At 53.9% G+C, this 17,172-nt stretch overlaps 4 protein-coding genes across 4 annotated transcripts; 3 read left to right on the plus strand and 1 right to left on the minus strand.

The window, feature by feature from the left end:
• Positions 1-278: 278 nt before the first annotated feature.
• On the plus strand, positions 279-3,285 carry A1O3_02621 (uncharacterized protein; the record flags this gene model as incomplete). The annotated part of the gene is made up of 2 exons (XM_007732761.1): positions 279-1,091; positions 1,141-3,285. 2 exons carry the CDS (start codon positions 279-281, stop codon positions 3,283-3,285), a joined length of 2,958 nt encoding a protein of 985 aa, XP_007730951.1.
• A 1,484-nt stretch (positions 3,286-4,769) lies between these two features.
• A1O3_02622 (adenylate cyclase) lies at positions 4,770-10,730 on the plus strand (the record flags this gene model as incomplete). Its single annotated transcript, XM_007732762.1, has 1 exon — positions 4,770-10,730. One exon carries the CDS (start codon positions 4,770-4,772, stop codon positions 10,728-10,730), a length of 5,961 nt encoding a protein of 1,986 aa, XP_007730952.1.
• Positions 10,731-11,739: 1,009 nt separating this feature from the next.
• On the plus strand, positions 11,740-14,292 carry A1O3_02623 (uncharacterized protein; the record flags this gene model as incomplete). Its single annotated transcript, XM_007732763.1, has 2 exons — positions 11,740-12,780; positions 12,841-14,292. 2 exons carry the CDS (start codon positions 11,740-11,742, stop codon positions 14,290-14,292), a joined length of 2,493 nt encoding a protein of 830 aa, XP_007730953.1.
• A 1,193-nt stretch (positions 14,293-15,485) lies between these two features.
• A1O3_02624 (uncharacterized protein) lies at positions 15,486-16,550 on the minus strand (the record flags this gene model as incomplete). Its single annotated transcript, XM_007732764.1, has 1 exon — positions 15,486-16,550. The coding sequence occupies one exon, from the start codon at positions 16,548-16,550 to the stop codon at positions 15,486-15,488; it is 1,065 nt and encodes a 354-aa protein (XP_007730954.1).
• Between the last annotated feature and the right edge of the window lie 622 nt (positions 16,551-17,172).

Genomic DNA, 17,172 nt, shown 5'->3' on the forward strand with positions numbered 1-17,172 from the left:
CAGACATCGTCTCAGCTTGCAGTACGGAGGACCCCATCGACTTGATCAACCGAAACTCTTTCGCGAAGGAACTCCTGGAAGCACGACACAATCAAGAGTGGGCATACATATCCACGGTGGTATGGCACTGTCGGAAACACTGGGTGTACTCGGACCATGAATAAGACCGCCAAAGAGTTTTCTTGGGCAGGGCAAAACGTCGGCGATCTCCTCCATTGACAATCTTCTTCGATGACCTCGAGGCCCCCTTTGACGTCGGACCCTAAGGCGAAGCCAACATGTCTTCCGTCAAAAGTAATAGTGACAGACAGACGCTTGTGTCTCCACCGGCACACCCGGTACCACAACTACAGAAACCCTTCGAGGAGTCAATGATGGAGTCGGTCAACAACCAGTTGGACGAAGACGTGCCAGCGGACGCAATTACCAGAAGAACCATGCTTCTGGAGGCGCCAACCTATGAACGGGTAATTGCTGGCAGATGGAAGCAGAAGCCCGGAGAAAGATACCATCCACTTTGGAAACTCGTGGCACAAATGTCATTTGGGATGCATCTGTTGGCAAAGCATATGGCAATATCGGAAGAAGAGGTAATGAGGATATTACAATCCCACGTCGACGACATCGACGGGTTTCTGGAGCGCACCACTGAGGATTTTGATCTCGCCCAAAGCGACATCCACGAAAGATTACGCTGTCTGAAACTCCCTCTGGCACATGGAGACGTGTTTGACCGTATGTTGGAAGATCGCTCCTTTCGGGCATCTATCCTAGATGGCAACGAAAAGATTGATCATGTCATCAGTCGAACCAAGAGGGCCGCAAAGGACGCCTTGAAAGACGTGCAGAAGGGATTTGACGCGACCAATGTACTGGAAAAATACCTCACGAAGCTCGACTCTACGTGGAAAAGAGAATCGCCCGAGCACGAGGCCGTACTCGTCGCTATGCTTGGAAATGTGGAAGGTTGGCGTCGCGCATTTCTAGAGCTACATCTTCAAGGCAACAAATTGGCAGGATCTCTGATCAAACTCGCCGAAATTGTCTCTGAAATGGAGCGACGGGCTGCCGCTGTCAGCAGAAATATCGTTGTAGGTGCTCGCATACTCTCCTCCAATCCACACCTCTAACTTTCGGCAGGCTAAATCACAGAGATATTCACAAAAAAGTGGTCGTGCACTGTCTCAAGCTGCCTCTGGTATTGACCAGAAGCCTTTGCCGTCTGAACCTGGCCGGCGTCTTTCGACAAGACCTTCCTCCCGGGCTACACAGCTTGCCCAACTCTCTACCTGGCCCAATAGCGGCCGAAAATCGGGTCAAGGCTTGATCGCCTATTCACAATCCGGGAGTGGCCAGTCCCCACGATCCTCCGACTCCAGGAGGAGCGTCAGACCCAATGTTGGCGAGCAATCTTTCACCTCCCCGGCAAGGGCATCAGGCGAATCCTCTGTACGGCATGTCACGCAACGTGCGCCGGACGTTGTCGACTCTCTCAGAGAGGCTGGGAACAATCATCCTATCGAGCTTCCTGCAGACGTCCCTGACAATATACTTCGCCAGGCGCCCGTTTCAGTGAAGAACCGATTGAGTATGACTCTAGGTCTCAAGCCTAGAGATCTTTCAGAACATCGGGTCTCCAGCATCTACTACCCAAAGGCATTGGGAGATTTGTTAAAGTCTTCTGCAATGTCATCTTTACGATTAACGCCACAATCCTCGCAGGTCAAAGCCACCCCGGTGGTAGCCGTCAGTTCCCCGGTTACCGTGTTAGGGGGAGAAACAGATCACTATGAGGAAAGCCCGACACTGGGAATGATCACCCCAGAGAGCAAGAATGAGCTGCAATCAAGCCGCAATTCTCATACCACTCGAGAATCTGCCCGCGCTTCTGCCCGCGCCTCAGTAGCCGGGTCATCACCGGCAACACGGCGGTCATCTGTTCCTAACGCAGCTTTTACCTCGCACCCTGTTGTGATGGCTATGGCTTCACCGCCAGCAGAGCTACCTTCAAACACTGAATCTGACAATGACTCTTCCTCTAAGCATAGAAAAGACTCGAACCCTGGCAGCCTTGGGGAACCCGGACCGGAAATGGCAGAAATTACTACAAGGCCGACATCTCCATCTGAATCCGACTCTAGATCAGGATCTAGGTCAAACGTCGGTGTTACCCTCGGCGGCGATGCGACCACCCCAGCCCCTGCTGAAGAGACATCTGCAGCCTTACTGCAGGAAGATGAAAAGCCTGCGCAATTGGACCCGGACGAGCAGGCGAATCGGCGTGAAGGGTTGGATGAAGAGGTCGTCTCACCAGCTGCAGTAACCCAAATTCCCACACTAGAGGATGACCGAGGCGAATCGGGAATCGACCTCGCCAAAGAAGCTGAAGAGGGAATCAATGTCAAGACAGTAGTTCCAAGAGCGGACCATACAAGCTCAGAACCGCAGTCTATCGCCGAGTTAGAAGCATTCGTTCCCGAAGCACCAAACACACAGCCAGAGAGAGATCCTGGTCCTGTGGAGTTGGAAGCCCCCATTCAAACCTTCAGATTACCCCCAAGGCCACTCGAGGCATTGAGGAATCCTGAGAAAGACGTTCTCCGGGCCAGCATAACACAGTTGGATGACTTTTTCAAGTTACCGACAGAACATGCGATTAGGCCTGGAATGAAACCCAAGGATTTTGGCAATTCAGACACCCCGCAGCCGATTGGTCCTTTGAAGCTGAAACTCGCAAAGAAGGATGGGAGAATAGTGCCAGTCCAGATTGATGGCGGCCCAGAAGAGTCTCAACATACGGGCATCCCAAGTTCCAAGTTGAGGATAAACGTTGTTGCGGATCTGATTGAGACGATGTCACAGACGCCACCAGGATCACCCATCCATTCCAGATCTCACTCATCAGCTTCGAACAACTCAGGGCAACAACGCTCGCATCGATCATCACGGTCCTTGGGGCCTCCTGAGCAAGCACCAGCACCCCCTGGACCTGGAGGCCGCTCCATGGTCAGCCCCGATTTCGCAGCAGCTGGTCAATTTGAGGGGGAAAGAAAGCAGAAGAAAAAGTTCCGCACTGGCAGCAAAAGCGGTTGGAAGAGTTTCTTAGGTGGGAACGCAAATGCGGCTGAAAGCTCAAGCGCGTCATCTGCTTCACCCTCGGAACACAGTAAGGGCACCAGTCGATCCGGCGTGGAGCCTGTGCCGAATGCAGACACAATGACAGCATCAGGTAAGGATCTGGCCTGGTTCCGCGGCGATACGAAAAAGGCCGTGGGTGTATCGTAGGGTTATTACTAGAATATGACTTTTTCTTAATTAATCGGTCAACAGTCTTTGGTGGTGCTCTTCCTTTCACGAATACCTAGTAGATACGGACTGTAGATTCTGGTATTCTGGGTGACAGACCTTGCTGAGGTACTTTACCCAGGACATATGTGGGAAAAATGGTAGGCCGAATACGTGTTGAGGTAGATGTCTCGACGATTCTAGATCTTTTGCAGGAAGGACCGTAGGCCACGAAAGGAGACGGTGAGATGATCGTTGCAAGGGATCTTGAGACAGATGAATTGTCTGTTGCGGTACATCGAGTTTTAAGAGTTAGCCTGAGAGAAGGCTGAGGCCCTGGTTACAGTGTTTGCGGTATGTATGGCGGCGGCGGCGGCGATGGTGGTGGTGAGGGCAGACGCGGTCTGCGGGGGAGAAGGACACGGACTTGGTTTGTCGGAGTCCATTTGGCGTTTGGCTTTGGCGTTTGGCTTTTGGACTCCAACTTTGGAGGCGTCGGCGACTTGTCAACCTCCCTCAGCTCGTTCTCGACCCAAGAATGGTCCGGCCCGGACTGCGCTCTGTTAGATCATCATCTCCACCACCGAACACACTGCTCAAGCCATCCTCACCCTCAAGTATTTGTTGCTCATCTTTATCATCTCTCCCCGCCTGCTGAGCAGGACCTCATTAGCAGCAAAGGCTTTCCGAGCTCGTCGACAACTCCAGCCTCTTGTCCGCCCGTCCGCGGCCCGTGGAGACACTTCTCCGCCTCGACTGAAACCCCCCGTCGCTACACAAACTACCACTGCTATCCGACTTTTACCAGCTGCTCAAGGCCCTCAAGCAGACAAGCCGCGATGCTCGACCAGCTACGATTCGTCGCTCCCGTACCTAATTGAGACGTGCTCGACATCTTTGAGCAGGCCGCACAGACAGATCCTCGAGTTGTCGGGTGCCTCACGAATCTACGATCTCGAGTCCTACAACTTGCCAGTTGCGCGCTAGAGCATGGTCATTGTAACAATCTTCGCACGTTGCGAAACCCGCACCAAGTTGGGAGTGATCATGATCTGAAGTTCCCTGCCGGAGGACAAATTGTCACCTCATACAAGTGTTCAGTGCTGTCAAGAAGAGAAGGTATGCTTTATACTCGCTCTCTCAAGGCTCGTGGAATTTCTGTGTTCGTGGGGTCTGTTGTTCCAAGGTCAGCCGGTTTCTGACGAAGCGGTCAACTTCTCTCTACGACGTATGTTCTGGCCCTTGCGGTCTTCACCGCCGTTGCCATCCGGGAGCGTTCGTTGTGGGCTACGAGGACAAGTTTCTCAAAGACCAATGTCATAATGTTTGTTGGTTTCGAGTTGCGCACCGGCTAACGAGGGTTCTCTAGGGTAGGTCGAGTCGTCCTTGAGCGTTTCTCTCCCGTATACCACTCCTGCATGCGATAAGACAGCACGGTCTTGGGAGGAGTACCAGCCTACCATCCCTTATCTTCATCAGCAGCCATGGCTATCTTCAGTCCTAGCTCAGCCTCGAATCTCGAAGGCCGCCAGCAGCCTGCTCATCAACAGGCCACTACCGCTGATATCGCCCCTTGGCCGAGTAGACCACCCAACGAGTTCGATATAGCTCCTTGGGAGCGAGATCCTCAAGCACAAATTGGCGGCACTCGGCCCTTCAATCAATCGCACTTCAATGGACCTCGTGTCGGTCGGGATGACCAAGATCCGTCGATGCGACCAGATACGGCAAGGACGACTATCTCGGACTCGCCTGACTTCGATGGCGACGCACGGCGGCCTTCAATAGCCAGCGCCACGACGATCAGTAGCACAGGCTCGAAAGGCAGTGCCGCCAATGGACGGTATCACAAGAGCTTGAAGGGGTTTTTTGGCGAGGATCCGACGGATTCAAGGCTAGGGTCGGCGGCAAATCTGCCCGAACAAGAAACTCAGGTCGCTCTCTTAGAAAAGCCGTCGCAACGCAGCAACTCCGTGCAGACCCAGACCACGGTGGATGACAGACCCAAGACACCAGCACCTCCTCCTTCCAGCGATGTCACGCCCTGGGCTTACCAGAACTTCGAGGACGTTTCCAATTTCGGCTCCGCGCCTGTACGGCAGGTGCAACAGAACGACTCTCTGCAGCCTGAACATCCTGCCACGTCGTCCTATCGACGTGGCCTCCTTCATCGCCACACACGGAGTAAAGAGGACCCACCAAAAGGCCTGCAAGCTCCTACGCCTGTTCCGAAGAGACCGTCTACCAGTCGGGAATCCTCCACCACTAATTTAGGCTACTTCCGCAACACTCCCCTGAACACCACACCAATGAGCTCCTCTACGACGCTGAATCGCAGCGCTAGCCCAGCCCCAGGTTCTCGTAAGGAGAACTCTGCTCACCCAGAAAAGAGGTCGATATTTGCGAAACTTAAATCGCGACACAAAGACAAACAATCACAGCAACCCGAGCCTATCAGAACGAACGTGGACCCTGTCAGGTCGTCGGACGAACAGAAAAAGGGCAGAACACAATCATCACGATCCACGGACACACATGTCACCGACAACAAACGGGACAGAGAGACAAGTGTAGCGTCTACGGATAGCGTCTCTACAATTAAGCCCCCCGATCCGTCACCGAGGATCGACCGAACATACACCTCGTCATCAAAATCTAGTAGATTCACTCGTCATGGCAAGCATCGCGTACCCAGTCTCCAAAGTGAAACCTCAGACAAGGCTCGACCCTCGACTCAACAGGCCCCTCTGCAAGCAGGCGTCTTCAGTCTCGACACCAATTTCGACGATATGTCCGATATCATCGCGCACCCGCAGATGCCAAAGACCCCCGGCGAAGCCGGAATCTGGGCAGGAAAAGCCACCGCTACACCAGCTTCTGAGTTGTCTGCCCCAGCTTGGGATGCACCAGACAGTTGGGCTGTCAAAGGTCAAGAAGACGAGATCCTTGACAGCTTACCTGAAGCAAATGATAGCGGGCTCCCAGCAATCCAAGAGGAGGACGGCATATCCTACTTCATGCGCGTTTTCAGAACGGATGGCACGTTCGCAACCCTTTCCATGTCCATCAACGCTACTGTGGCAGAAGTGTTGAAGTCTCTGGCGAAGAAGTCTGTCCTTCATGATTCCATTGACAACTACCAACTACTCATGCGCAAGCATCAACTCTCAAGGCAACTTGGAGCTGCGGAACGCCCTGTAGCAATGCAAAAAAGACTGTTGCAGCTGGCTGGCTATACTGAGAGCGACCATATTGCAGATGTCGGCCGAGAGGACAACAGCTACCTGATCCGATTCACTTTTAGCCATGAAAAGCAGACAGGCTACGGAAGCGGCCTCGATAATGACCCTGCATTCAACAAGATGCAAAAATTCAGCCACGTTGACCTGTCAGGCAAATCACTCGTGACGATCCCGATCATACTCTACACAAAGGCCTCGGAGATCATCTCCATCAACTTGTCACGAAACATTGCGCTCAGAGTTCCGAAGGATTTCATCACCGCCTGCATCAATCTCCGTGAGATCAAGTTCACAGGGAATGAGACATGGCGACTACCCCCTAGCCTCGCATGGGCCAGTCGGCTGACTGTACTTGACGTTTCCAACAATCGACTTGAGCAACTTGACCATGCTGAGCTCCACCGGTTGATGGGACTTGTGAGTCTCAAGCTGGCGAACAACAAGCTGGCGGAATTACCGCCCTCTTTCTCCTACTTTCGGCAGCTCCGCAGCCTCAATTTGTCCTCAAACAACTTCACCACGTTTCCAGAACATATTTGCAGTCTGAAGTCTTTGGTCGACCTCGACATAAGCTTCAACAAGCTCTCGTCTCTGCCCAAAATCTCACAGTTAGCGACGCTCGAACGACTCTGGGTGACCAACAATGATTTGAAAGGACCTTTCAACGAGAGCTTTGCAGGTTTGACCAACCTCAAGGAGATAGACGCGCGGTTCAATGGCATAACTCACATTGACAACGTTACCAAACTCCCCAACTTGGAGCAACTACTTGTTGGACATAACAACATCACCACGTTCAGGGGCACCTTTGCAAAGCTTCGTATTCTGGTCATGGATCATTGCCCTGTCACATCTTTCGAGCTTGAGCAACCTGTTCTAACCTTAACGAGCCTTAACATTGCTTCGGCAAAACTGGTTGAGTTCAAGGACGCGATGTTCGACTTCATGCCCAATTTGCAGAAACTCAATCTGGACAAGAATCATCTCTCCAATATGTCTCCACAAATCGGAAAGTTATCAAGATTGGAGTACTTGAGCATGGCCAAAAATCCTCTCAACGTAGTGCCGCCGTCAATCGGAAGCCTTGTCGAGCTGAAGTTTCTCAATCTCCGAGAGTGCAACTTGAAGAGCCTGCCGCCCGAGATCTGGTATTGTCGGAAACTCGAGACTCTCAATCTGTCGTCCAACGTACTGGAGACATTTCCTAAGCAGGGTGCAGCACCACCGCCTAGTGATCTCAGAGATTCTACGTCGGCCACGACTCCAGGCCTGTCGACGTCGCCCAGCTTCGAAGAGCTTGGTAAGCTTGAAGATTTCCAAGCCCGGCGCCCCAGCCAGGCCTCTGCGGGAATGATGAGTATCGGCAGCTCCCCAAGTAGTGGGCGCAAGAACTCCATTGCTTCAATTCAGCCTCACCGGAAGCCTTCGGTGATCTCGCGAACAAACACCGAGTACTCAATGACCACTGCCACCCGGAAGGATTCTAATATATCTCAGGCAAGGCTCCAGAATACCTTTGCCGGCTCCCTTCGGTATTTGTACCTTGCAGACAACCGGATTGACGATGATGTCTTCCGGGAATTGGCGCTTTTGCCGGAACTTCGAGTCCTTAATCTATCTTACAATGAACTTGACGATTTCCCTCAAGGCATCCTACGTCGATGGCCACAGTTAAGCGAGCTTTATCTTTCTGGAAACCAACTCACTTCTCTGCCCTCCGACGACCTTGAGGAAAGCAGCAATCTGAAGGTGTTACATCTGAATGCAAATCGTTTTCAAGTGTTGCCCGCCGAGCTCTGCAACGTGCACAAGCTGTCCACCTTGGACGTGGGAAGTAATTCTCTGAAATACAACGTCTCAAATTGGCCTTATGACTGGAACTGGAATCGCAACACCAATTTGAAATATCTCAACTTCTCAGCAAACAGGCGGTTAGAGATCAAGCCGGCCCAGCAGAATCCCACGCAGTTCAACGGAATGAATCGTAACGAGACAACAGACCTGACTAGTTTCAACACACTGAAGTACCTGCGAGTTCTCGGTCTCATGGATGTGACATTGTTGACGAACACCATTCCGGATGACAATGAGGACCGCCGGGTCCGAACCTCTGCCTCGTTGGTGGGAGCATTAATGTACGGGATGGCAGATACGTTGGGTAAGAACGAACATCTGTCCACTCTTGACCTGCTCAAACCAAATTTCAGAGGTCGAGATGCAGAGATCTTGATTGGCATGTTTGATGGCCAAATAATGTCAAGCGGTGGTTCCAGGGTTGCAAAGTATTTGCACGAAAACTTCTCGGGCGGGTTTTACGAAGAGCTGAAAAAGACGGAAGGCACGAAAGACACTGCGATCGATGCCCTGAGAAGAACTTTCTTGAGCTTGAACAAAGACATGGCGAACTTTGCCAGCAGCAACTTCGACACCAAAGAGCACAGGTTGGCTAATGGCCACAGAGGATCTACTGTTGCCAACATTCTTGGGCCGGATGATTTGACCTCCGGTGGAGTGGCAACCGTGCTATACTTCAACGGCCAGGATCTCTACGTGGCTAACGTAGGCGACATCGAGGCAATCCTAATTCAGTCGAACGGCCAACATCGCCAGCTCACCCGGAAACACGACCCTGCGGAACCGGGCGAGCGCGAGCGTATCAGAGAGGCGGGAGGGTATGTTTCTAGACAGGGCAAACTCAACGAGTGTCTCGAAGTCAGCCGGGCATTTGGCCACTATAGCCACATGCCAGCCATCATCGCGGCTCCGCACACTTTCAAATGCACAGTCGGCGAATCTGACGAGCTCATTGTTGTGGCCACCCGAGAGTTCTGGGAGTATGTCACTGTCGATGTAGCAGTCGATGCGGCCCGGGCAGAGAAGAACGATCTTATGCTAGCTGCCCAGAAATTGAGGGATCTTGCAATGGCCTTCGGCGCTAGAGACAAGATCATGGTGATGGTCCTGGGTATCTCAGATTTACGAAAGAGGAGAGACCACCGTTTTCGCGGCACCAGCCTGTCCATGGCTAAGGAGATGGGACTTGACGAGGGGGCTATATTCCCTAGCTCGCGCAAGGCGAGACGCAAGGGTGAAACGCTGGTAGGCGACTCTCGACTTGCCAGACTAGAAGAGCCGGATCCTCCTGTGGGCGATGTGGCCATCTGCTTCACAGATATCAAGAACTCGACTGCACTGTGGGAGATTCTCCCCGTGCCAATGAGATCTGCAATCATGATGCACAACGAACTCATGCGACGCCAACTCCGCATCATTGGTGGATATGAAGTCAAGACGGAAGGGGACGCTTTTATGGTGTCTTTCCCAACCGTCACGTCAGCGCTGCTCTGGTGTTTTAGCTGTCAAAGTCATCTCCTGGAACTGCCTTGGCCGACCGAGATCCTGGAGACCGTCCATTGTCAAGAAAAGCTAGATGCAGATCAAAACGTCATCTATCGAGGGCTGTCGGTCCGAATGGGACTACATTGGGGTCGGCCGGTGTGCGAGCAGGATCCAATTACCCGCCGAATGGATTACTTTGGCCCCATGGTCAACAAAGCTTCCCGAGTATCTGCGGTAGCGGATGGGGGCCAGATCGCCGTCAGCAGTGATTTCATCAACGAGGTTCAGAGGACCTTGGAGAGCTATGCCGATGATGACCGACGAGATTCAGTCAGCTCGGATGACACTATGAATGACGATCGGCTGGCAAGTCAAATCCGCCGAGAACTCCGTCAACTCAGTAGCCAAGGGTTTGAAGTCAAGGACCTGGGCGAAAAGAAGTTGAAAGGCCTTGAGAACCCCGAATATCTTTACCTGATATACCCCCACTCCCTGGCCGGCCGGCTCACCATTCCTCCTGGAGCTGAGAACAAGGTCCAGCTCGGGGGTAGCAGTCCTACGGCAGGTGAGGACAAAGGTCAGCCTGGAAGCTTGGGCAAGGATAGCCAACTCAAGGAACTACAACTTGACGAAGTGTGGAAGCTTTGGGACATTGCACTGCGGCTAGAGATGTTGTGCAGCTGTCTGGAAGCCCCAGGGCTGGCACCTGGGCTCCACAAACCCGAGTTGAGTCTGCTCACCAGAATGAAGGAGCGCGGAGGTGTGCAAACGGATGGATTCATGATGAATCTGTTGGACCACCAGGTGACACGGGTCGAGGTAAGAAGTCATGGAAGAATGAAGTACTTGAGCACCGACGACTAACGGTAGAGTGGTAGGCATGCGCGACGACACTACAGCTTCGCCATATGACCAAGCCCTTCCGGAAGGGAGTCGCACTGGCTGATCAAGCCAGACCTATCGCCGAGATTGTGAATGAGTTATCTGGCCTTCTTGCGAAGGCGAAGAGCGCCAAGGAGGGAGTGATCACACCTGAAAGTGAAGATACGGAGGAAGAATCAGAATGAAATTCATCCTGACTTCCCAGCCATGGCTCGTGGAGTGCAGAACACGAGTGCATGCTGTCGGGATCAGGCACTGGTAAGGAGGGGGTTATGACGAACAGACACTATTATGCTTGCTTACAGGGAGCAATACGCACTCGACAGGCGTCTCCAGACGCCGCAGCGATGACCAGCATCTCTTAGGGGAGAGAATGCATAGGAATGCCGTTACGAACCATCATGGAACATTTTGTAAGTGTTGAAGCCAGGATTGGGTGCACATCACCATCATTGTCATCACTCTTTGGACAGCGGAACGGTATTTGATCAGGGCACCGCGAATATGGCGTGGCAGGATGGGAGATACTTTTTGCGCAGGGAAAGGGACGCAACAGGCGGCTAGGTTAGGAGACCATGCCAGGGGATAATGTCGACTGTATTATTACTATGCATTGAAGATAGTGGTATACTATACTATATGGACTGAGGCTGAGGCTGAGGCTGAGGCTGAGGCTGAGGTTGTGTTGATGTTGATGTTGATGTTGAGGTCGAGGTCGCCGTGTAGTGTAATAAGCCTGAGACGATGTTGGACACTGTAGATACTGGATACTAGATCCTAAATCCTAGATCCTAGATGCTAGACACCTCCTTCGTACTAGATACAGGGATTGATGATCAGCATCTGCCATGACAGCATCGACGCCCACTTCTTTTTTTCACCGAGCAATACTCCGTCCCTATCTCTCCTGCGTGCAGTCCTCGATGAGGCGCCATCCTCCCCTCCAGCCTCCAGTCTTGCCCGTCAAGCACGCCCGGGACACGCTGTCAACATGAACATGCAGAGCTATCTTTTCGAAAGCAAGCCGTTGGCTCACCCTGAGGCCACGGTCACCGGTCCCCATTACCGCTTCACGCTGCTGACCGACCGGCTGCTCCGCTACGAATGGTCGTACGACGGCAAATTCGAGGACCGGGCATCGACCTTTGCCATCAACCGCGAGTTTGCTGTGCCCCGGTTCCAGGCCATCGACCGGCCTGACGACCTAGAAATCATCACGGACCATCTGCACCTGAGCTACGACAAGAAGCGCTTCAGCCCCAGCGGGCTGCTGTGCAGCTTCTCAGCCAAGGTCACGCTGTGGGGTGCCCAGTGGCGGTATGGAGAACAGGCAGACACCGGTGAGAACCTGGGGGGCACTGCCAGGACACTGGACGGCTGTGATGGCCGTTGCGAGCTGGGCCCCGGCGTGCTGTCCCGGTCCGGGTACGCGGACGTCGACGACAGCAAATCCATGCTGTTCGACGGCAAGGGCTTCGTGGCCGGGCGGCTTCCGGGCGACCGCATCGACGGCTATCTGTTCTGCCACGGCCACGACTACACAGCTGCCATCCGGGACTTGTACGCGCTCAGTGGCAAGCAGCCGATCCTGCCTCGGTGGGCGCTGGGCAACTGGTGGAGTCGCTACTACAAGTATCAGCAAGACGAGTACATTGCCCTGATGGACGCGTTCCGGAGCAGAGACGTTCCCCTGTCGGTGGCCGTGGTCGATATGGACTGGCACCTGGTGGACGACGTGCGAGTGCCCCATGCAGGCTGGACCGGCTACACCTGGGACCGGAAACTCTTCCCTGATCCCGCCACCTTTGGCCGCGAGCTGCACCGCCGCAATCTGAAGATCACCCTGAACGACCATCCGCACGCGGGCATCCATCATCACGAAGACGCCTACGAGGAGATGGCCAAGTTCCTGGGCCACGACACCTCCCACAAGAACCCCATCTTGTTCGACCCGACCAGCCCGCGATTCATGGAGGCCTACCTGAACATTCTGCACCGGAACATCGAGAAAGTTGCCTGTGACTTTTGGTGGGTAAGTTGAAGTCCTTGACTGGAGTGTACAAGTGCGAAAGATGCTCAAACTATCTAATAGGTAGATTGGCAGCAAGGCTCCAACACCAAAGTCCCCGGGATCGACCCTCTCTGGCTCCTGAACCACTTCCATTTCCTCGACAACGCCCTCGACGGCAAGCGGCCGCTCATCTTCTCCCGCTACGCCGGCCCAGGCAGTCATCGCTATCCCGTCGGCTTCTCGGGCGACACGGTGACGACGTGGGCATCCCTGGAGTTCCAACCCGAGTTCACCGCGACCGCCTCCAACATCGGCTATGGCTGGTGGAGCCACGACATTGGCGGCCACTATGGCGGTGCCCGCGACGACGAGCTGGTGACTCGCTGGGTGCAGTTCGGCGTCTTCAGCCCCATCATGCGCCTGCACTCGTCGAATTCGCGCTGGTCCTCCAAAGAGCCGTGGCTCTACCGCCAGGAGAGCGAGACCGCGATCGAGAAGTTTCTGCGCCTCCGCCACCGTCTGATTCCTTATCTTTACAGCTGCAATGTCCTCGCCTCCACACAGGACGAGCCTCTCATCCAGCCCATGTACTGGCACTTCCCGGAGCGGGACGAGGCGTACCAGGTGCCCAACCAATACTTTTTCGGGTCGGAACTGATCGTGGCACCGATTGTCACGCCGCGAGACAAGCGCACCAATCTGGGCCGGGTCAAGACTTGGTTGCCGCCGATGCACCGCCACGTCGACATCTTCACCGGCACAGTCTACGACGGCGACAGAGAACTCAACATGTACCGAGCCCTGGATGAGATCCCGGTCCTCGCACACGAAGGCAGCATCATCCCGCTCGACGCCAGTCCGACCCCGCAAGACGGCGGCCCGAACCCGGAACACTTCGAGGTGCTGGTGGTGATCGGCCGCGACGGGCAGACCAGCGTGCTCGAAGACCGCGCTGACGACTTCCGAACGGCGCAAGAGGAAGGGCCAGAGCCAGGCCGGAACGAAGGTCCTGCGACCGCGACCGCGACCGGCCATCGCGCCAGCCTGATCCGGTACCATCAAGCGGCCGGCGAACTCACCGCGTCCGTGACCGGACGCAAGTGGAGTTTCCGCTTCCTGGCCGTGACCGCGATCCCGCAGGCGCTGAAGATCACGATCGACGGCCAAGACCGCAGCAACGACACCGAAGTCGTCATCGAGACGTACCCGGCCACGCCGTCGATGGTGGTGCATGTCCCGTCCGTTACTGAGAGGGACCGGGACCTGGGCGAGTCCGTCACCCACACCATCACCATCTCGTTGGGGCCGGATCCACAGTTGAGCGTGTTGGACCACAGGTCGCGCATCGAGCGGCTGCTACTGGATTATCAGACGGAATTCGACATCAAGGAGCGCATCTGGACCATCGTCGACGACGGCCGGAGTGCCATCAACGTCAAGATCGGCAAGCTTCTCAGTTTGAGTGTCGACGAGACCCTTACTGAGCCCATTGCCGAGTTGATCCTGAGTGACGTGAGAGGCATGCATTTGTGAATAAATGAGTGAGTCTTGAGTCGAAGTTGAAGGATAAGTTGAAGCCCAGCCCAGTCGAGACGGCGAGGCAAGAGTAACATGGAGGGTCGAGACGGCGAGAGGAGACCGACTGGGGTTTCAGACCGTCCTTTTCCTTTTCAGGGGCGTGGGGAAGAGGCCGAGGCCATCCTCAACAAGGAGAATCAACCCATACCTACCCCCTACCAATAACCCGAGAAAGAATCAATTGTTGTTGACTATACAGGTATTGGTTCAGAGGCCTTCAAGGGTAGGGAACCAGACAAGGCAGTGTGATGAAGAGAAGAATAGACCTAGACCTAGACCTGTAATGTTCAGAACTGGCTTAGCTAGAACCAAACTAACAAACAAACGGCAACATGAACGCCAACGTCAACGGCGAGCAATACAAATAAATACCTAATTCCTCCTTTTCGGTCTATATATGGTGCTACTGCTCCCGAATGCAGGTGGGTAGGTAGGTAGACACGGCACGGGCACGGCGAACGTCTCAATCTCATGCATCAGGCATCATGCATGATATTTGGCCTGTAATCAATGAATTATATTTCAGTACCTTAATATATAGTATAGCAACTTCTCGGAGGACATGATTCCCGCCCTTTGATCTACGGATATATATACATACTATATACTATACAGAATAGGTAGATACGGTACGGCGAGTCTTAATCTTAATAATATTTAGCCTGTGGTCAATGAAATATATTTCATGGTACCTAGGTATGTAGCATTGCACTTCTCGGGAGACCAAACCAGCAAGCACTACGACACCTAATTAACCCAAAGAAGGACCATCTCTGGCGAAGGCTTTCACTCTGCAATTGTCAAAGGTTGAAATTGTTCCATGTTCTCTATCAAAGGGTCGCAGGGGGAGCGCATGCTATATAATATAGTATGTCTAAACCAGCCTTCTGGTTAAAAGAGCAAGGCTGGTATTGCCCAAGTTTGACAAAACAAGGACCATCCCTGACCAAGGCCTTCACTCTGCAATAAGGTAATCGGATTGACAGTAAGTATCCCTTTGACGTTCAGCAGTAGTAACGGCTGGCATTGACTTCGCCCTGACCATGGCCAATCTTGAACCTGCCACTGCCAGCCCATCTTCACAGCCACGAGGTGCTGTATAGCCACCTTCTGCGGTAGTTCGGTCGCTTTTACACAATACTGGACCGTCACAGTTTGATCTCCCGGTCACCTGTCTGATCAAACACCTTTTCCTGCAGCCATTCCTCAATGAGGCGGTTGATTTCTTCGGGTTGTTCCCACAACGCCCAATGACTGGTGGCTACCTCGCGCCTGGTAAGATTGGGAATCTGCTCGCCCATCCTCTCGGCCATAAAAGGCTTGAGTGCTTGATCCCTGGTGGCAAGGACGAACAAGACCTCCTGTTGAATGGTCACGTCGCGAGCGACCTCGGCGGCGTCTTTGTTGCCGGACTGGAAAAAGTCCCTCCACTCGTTCATGAAGTTGTCCTCGCGGTTGCGGTACCAGTTGAGCGGTCCATGGAGACCGTGGCGGGAGTACTCGGTTACGTAGTAGTCTAGCTCATCGTCATCGAGTAGCTTGGTCTTGCCCACGCGGGGTTGGCCGGCCAGGTCGACGCCCGTGTTGGTGTCGAAGGCGAACTTGCCCTCCGAGGTGCGGGCGCCATATAGGTTGTTGAGGAACTGGCGGATCTCGGCGGGCGACTGGACGGCAGCCTCGATCTCACCCGAGGCAAGGTGCAACTGGTACGCGAAGTTGGGCAGGCGCTTCTGCACCAGGATGCCCAGCGGCTCGTACTTGTTTGAGGGCGCGAAGTACGGGGTGCAGATGCTGAAGACGGCCTTGATTAGTTGTGGGTAATACTGGGCGACGCGGTAGACAATGGCGCCGCCCCAGTCGTGTCCGCCCAGGATGATCTGTGTCAGTCCGAGCTGTCGAGCCAGCTCCGCCAGGTCGTCCGCCGCCCGCCGGTATGTGTAATCTTGCAGCTTGAACGGCGGGGCCTCTGTGCGGCCGTAACCAATGCAGTCCACCGCCACCACGTCCAGGCCGAGCTGGGTCAACAATGGAATCTGGTACCGCCAGCCCAGACTGAGGTCGGGGAAACCGTGGACCAGGAAAATGGTGCCTCGCTTCTTTACTGCTGAGGCAGATGCCGGGCTGTACAGGTACCCATACGTGATCCCGTTCAGGTGCGCGCTGCGCAGTGAGATCCGTGGGTCGTTGTATGGTCTGATTTTATCCACTGACATGTTGGATGGAGGAATGAAATGTATCTGAGCAAACACGTACGGAGTTTCGTCTGCTGCCGGAGGTATGCTACTCACGCCAAAGCACACAGGAGATGATGAGCACACTGGACTCTTATAGCTTGCTCGATGTGAGTATCGGAGGCACCTAGGAGGCGTTATTCATGATTAGATGAGATGACCATACCATGATCCCTGCTGCTGATTAAAAGGTGGAGAGTTCTTACGGCCGTGGACCGAGGCTTATTCAGTAAACAAGAAACAATCCCATGACGTCGTCCGCCAAATAGCCGTGCCAGAAGACACATTGTGGGAGATGGCCTCTCTGGGTGCCACCAACGGCCCAGTCGTTATCTGCTGCCATGTTACTGTGTACAGTAAACCGCAGTCCTCGAGGCGGCACCGAGAGGGTGAGGGCGCAGGCGGAAACAGAGATCTGGGGTGTTAATGCACCGCCGTAGAGATATTCTGCGGAGCATCAAGCTCCTCGCGCAGGATTGATAAACACTGTAGGGTTAGGGTTAGGGTTAGGGTTAGGGTTCACTGCCAACTCGAGCCAACACCTCAAGGCTATCAGAACGTACCATCTTCTTCAGAACTCTTTCTCTACCTCCCACTGGTTGGT

This window comes from Capronia epimyces (assembly GCF_000585565.1).
Source record: "Capronia epimyces CBS 606.96 chromosome Unknown aczIQ-supercont1.2, whole genome shotgun sequence".
NCBI classification, from domain to species: domain Eukaryota; kingdom Fungi; phylum Ascomycota; class Eurotiomycetes; order Chaetothyriales; family Herpotrichiellaceae; genus Capronia; species Capronia epimyces.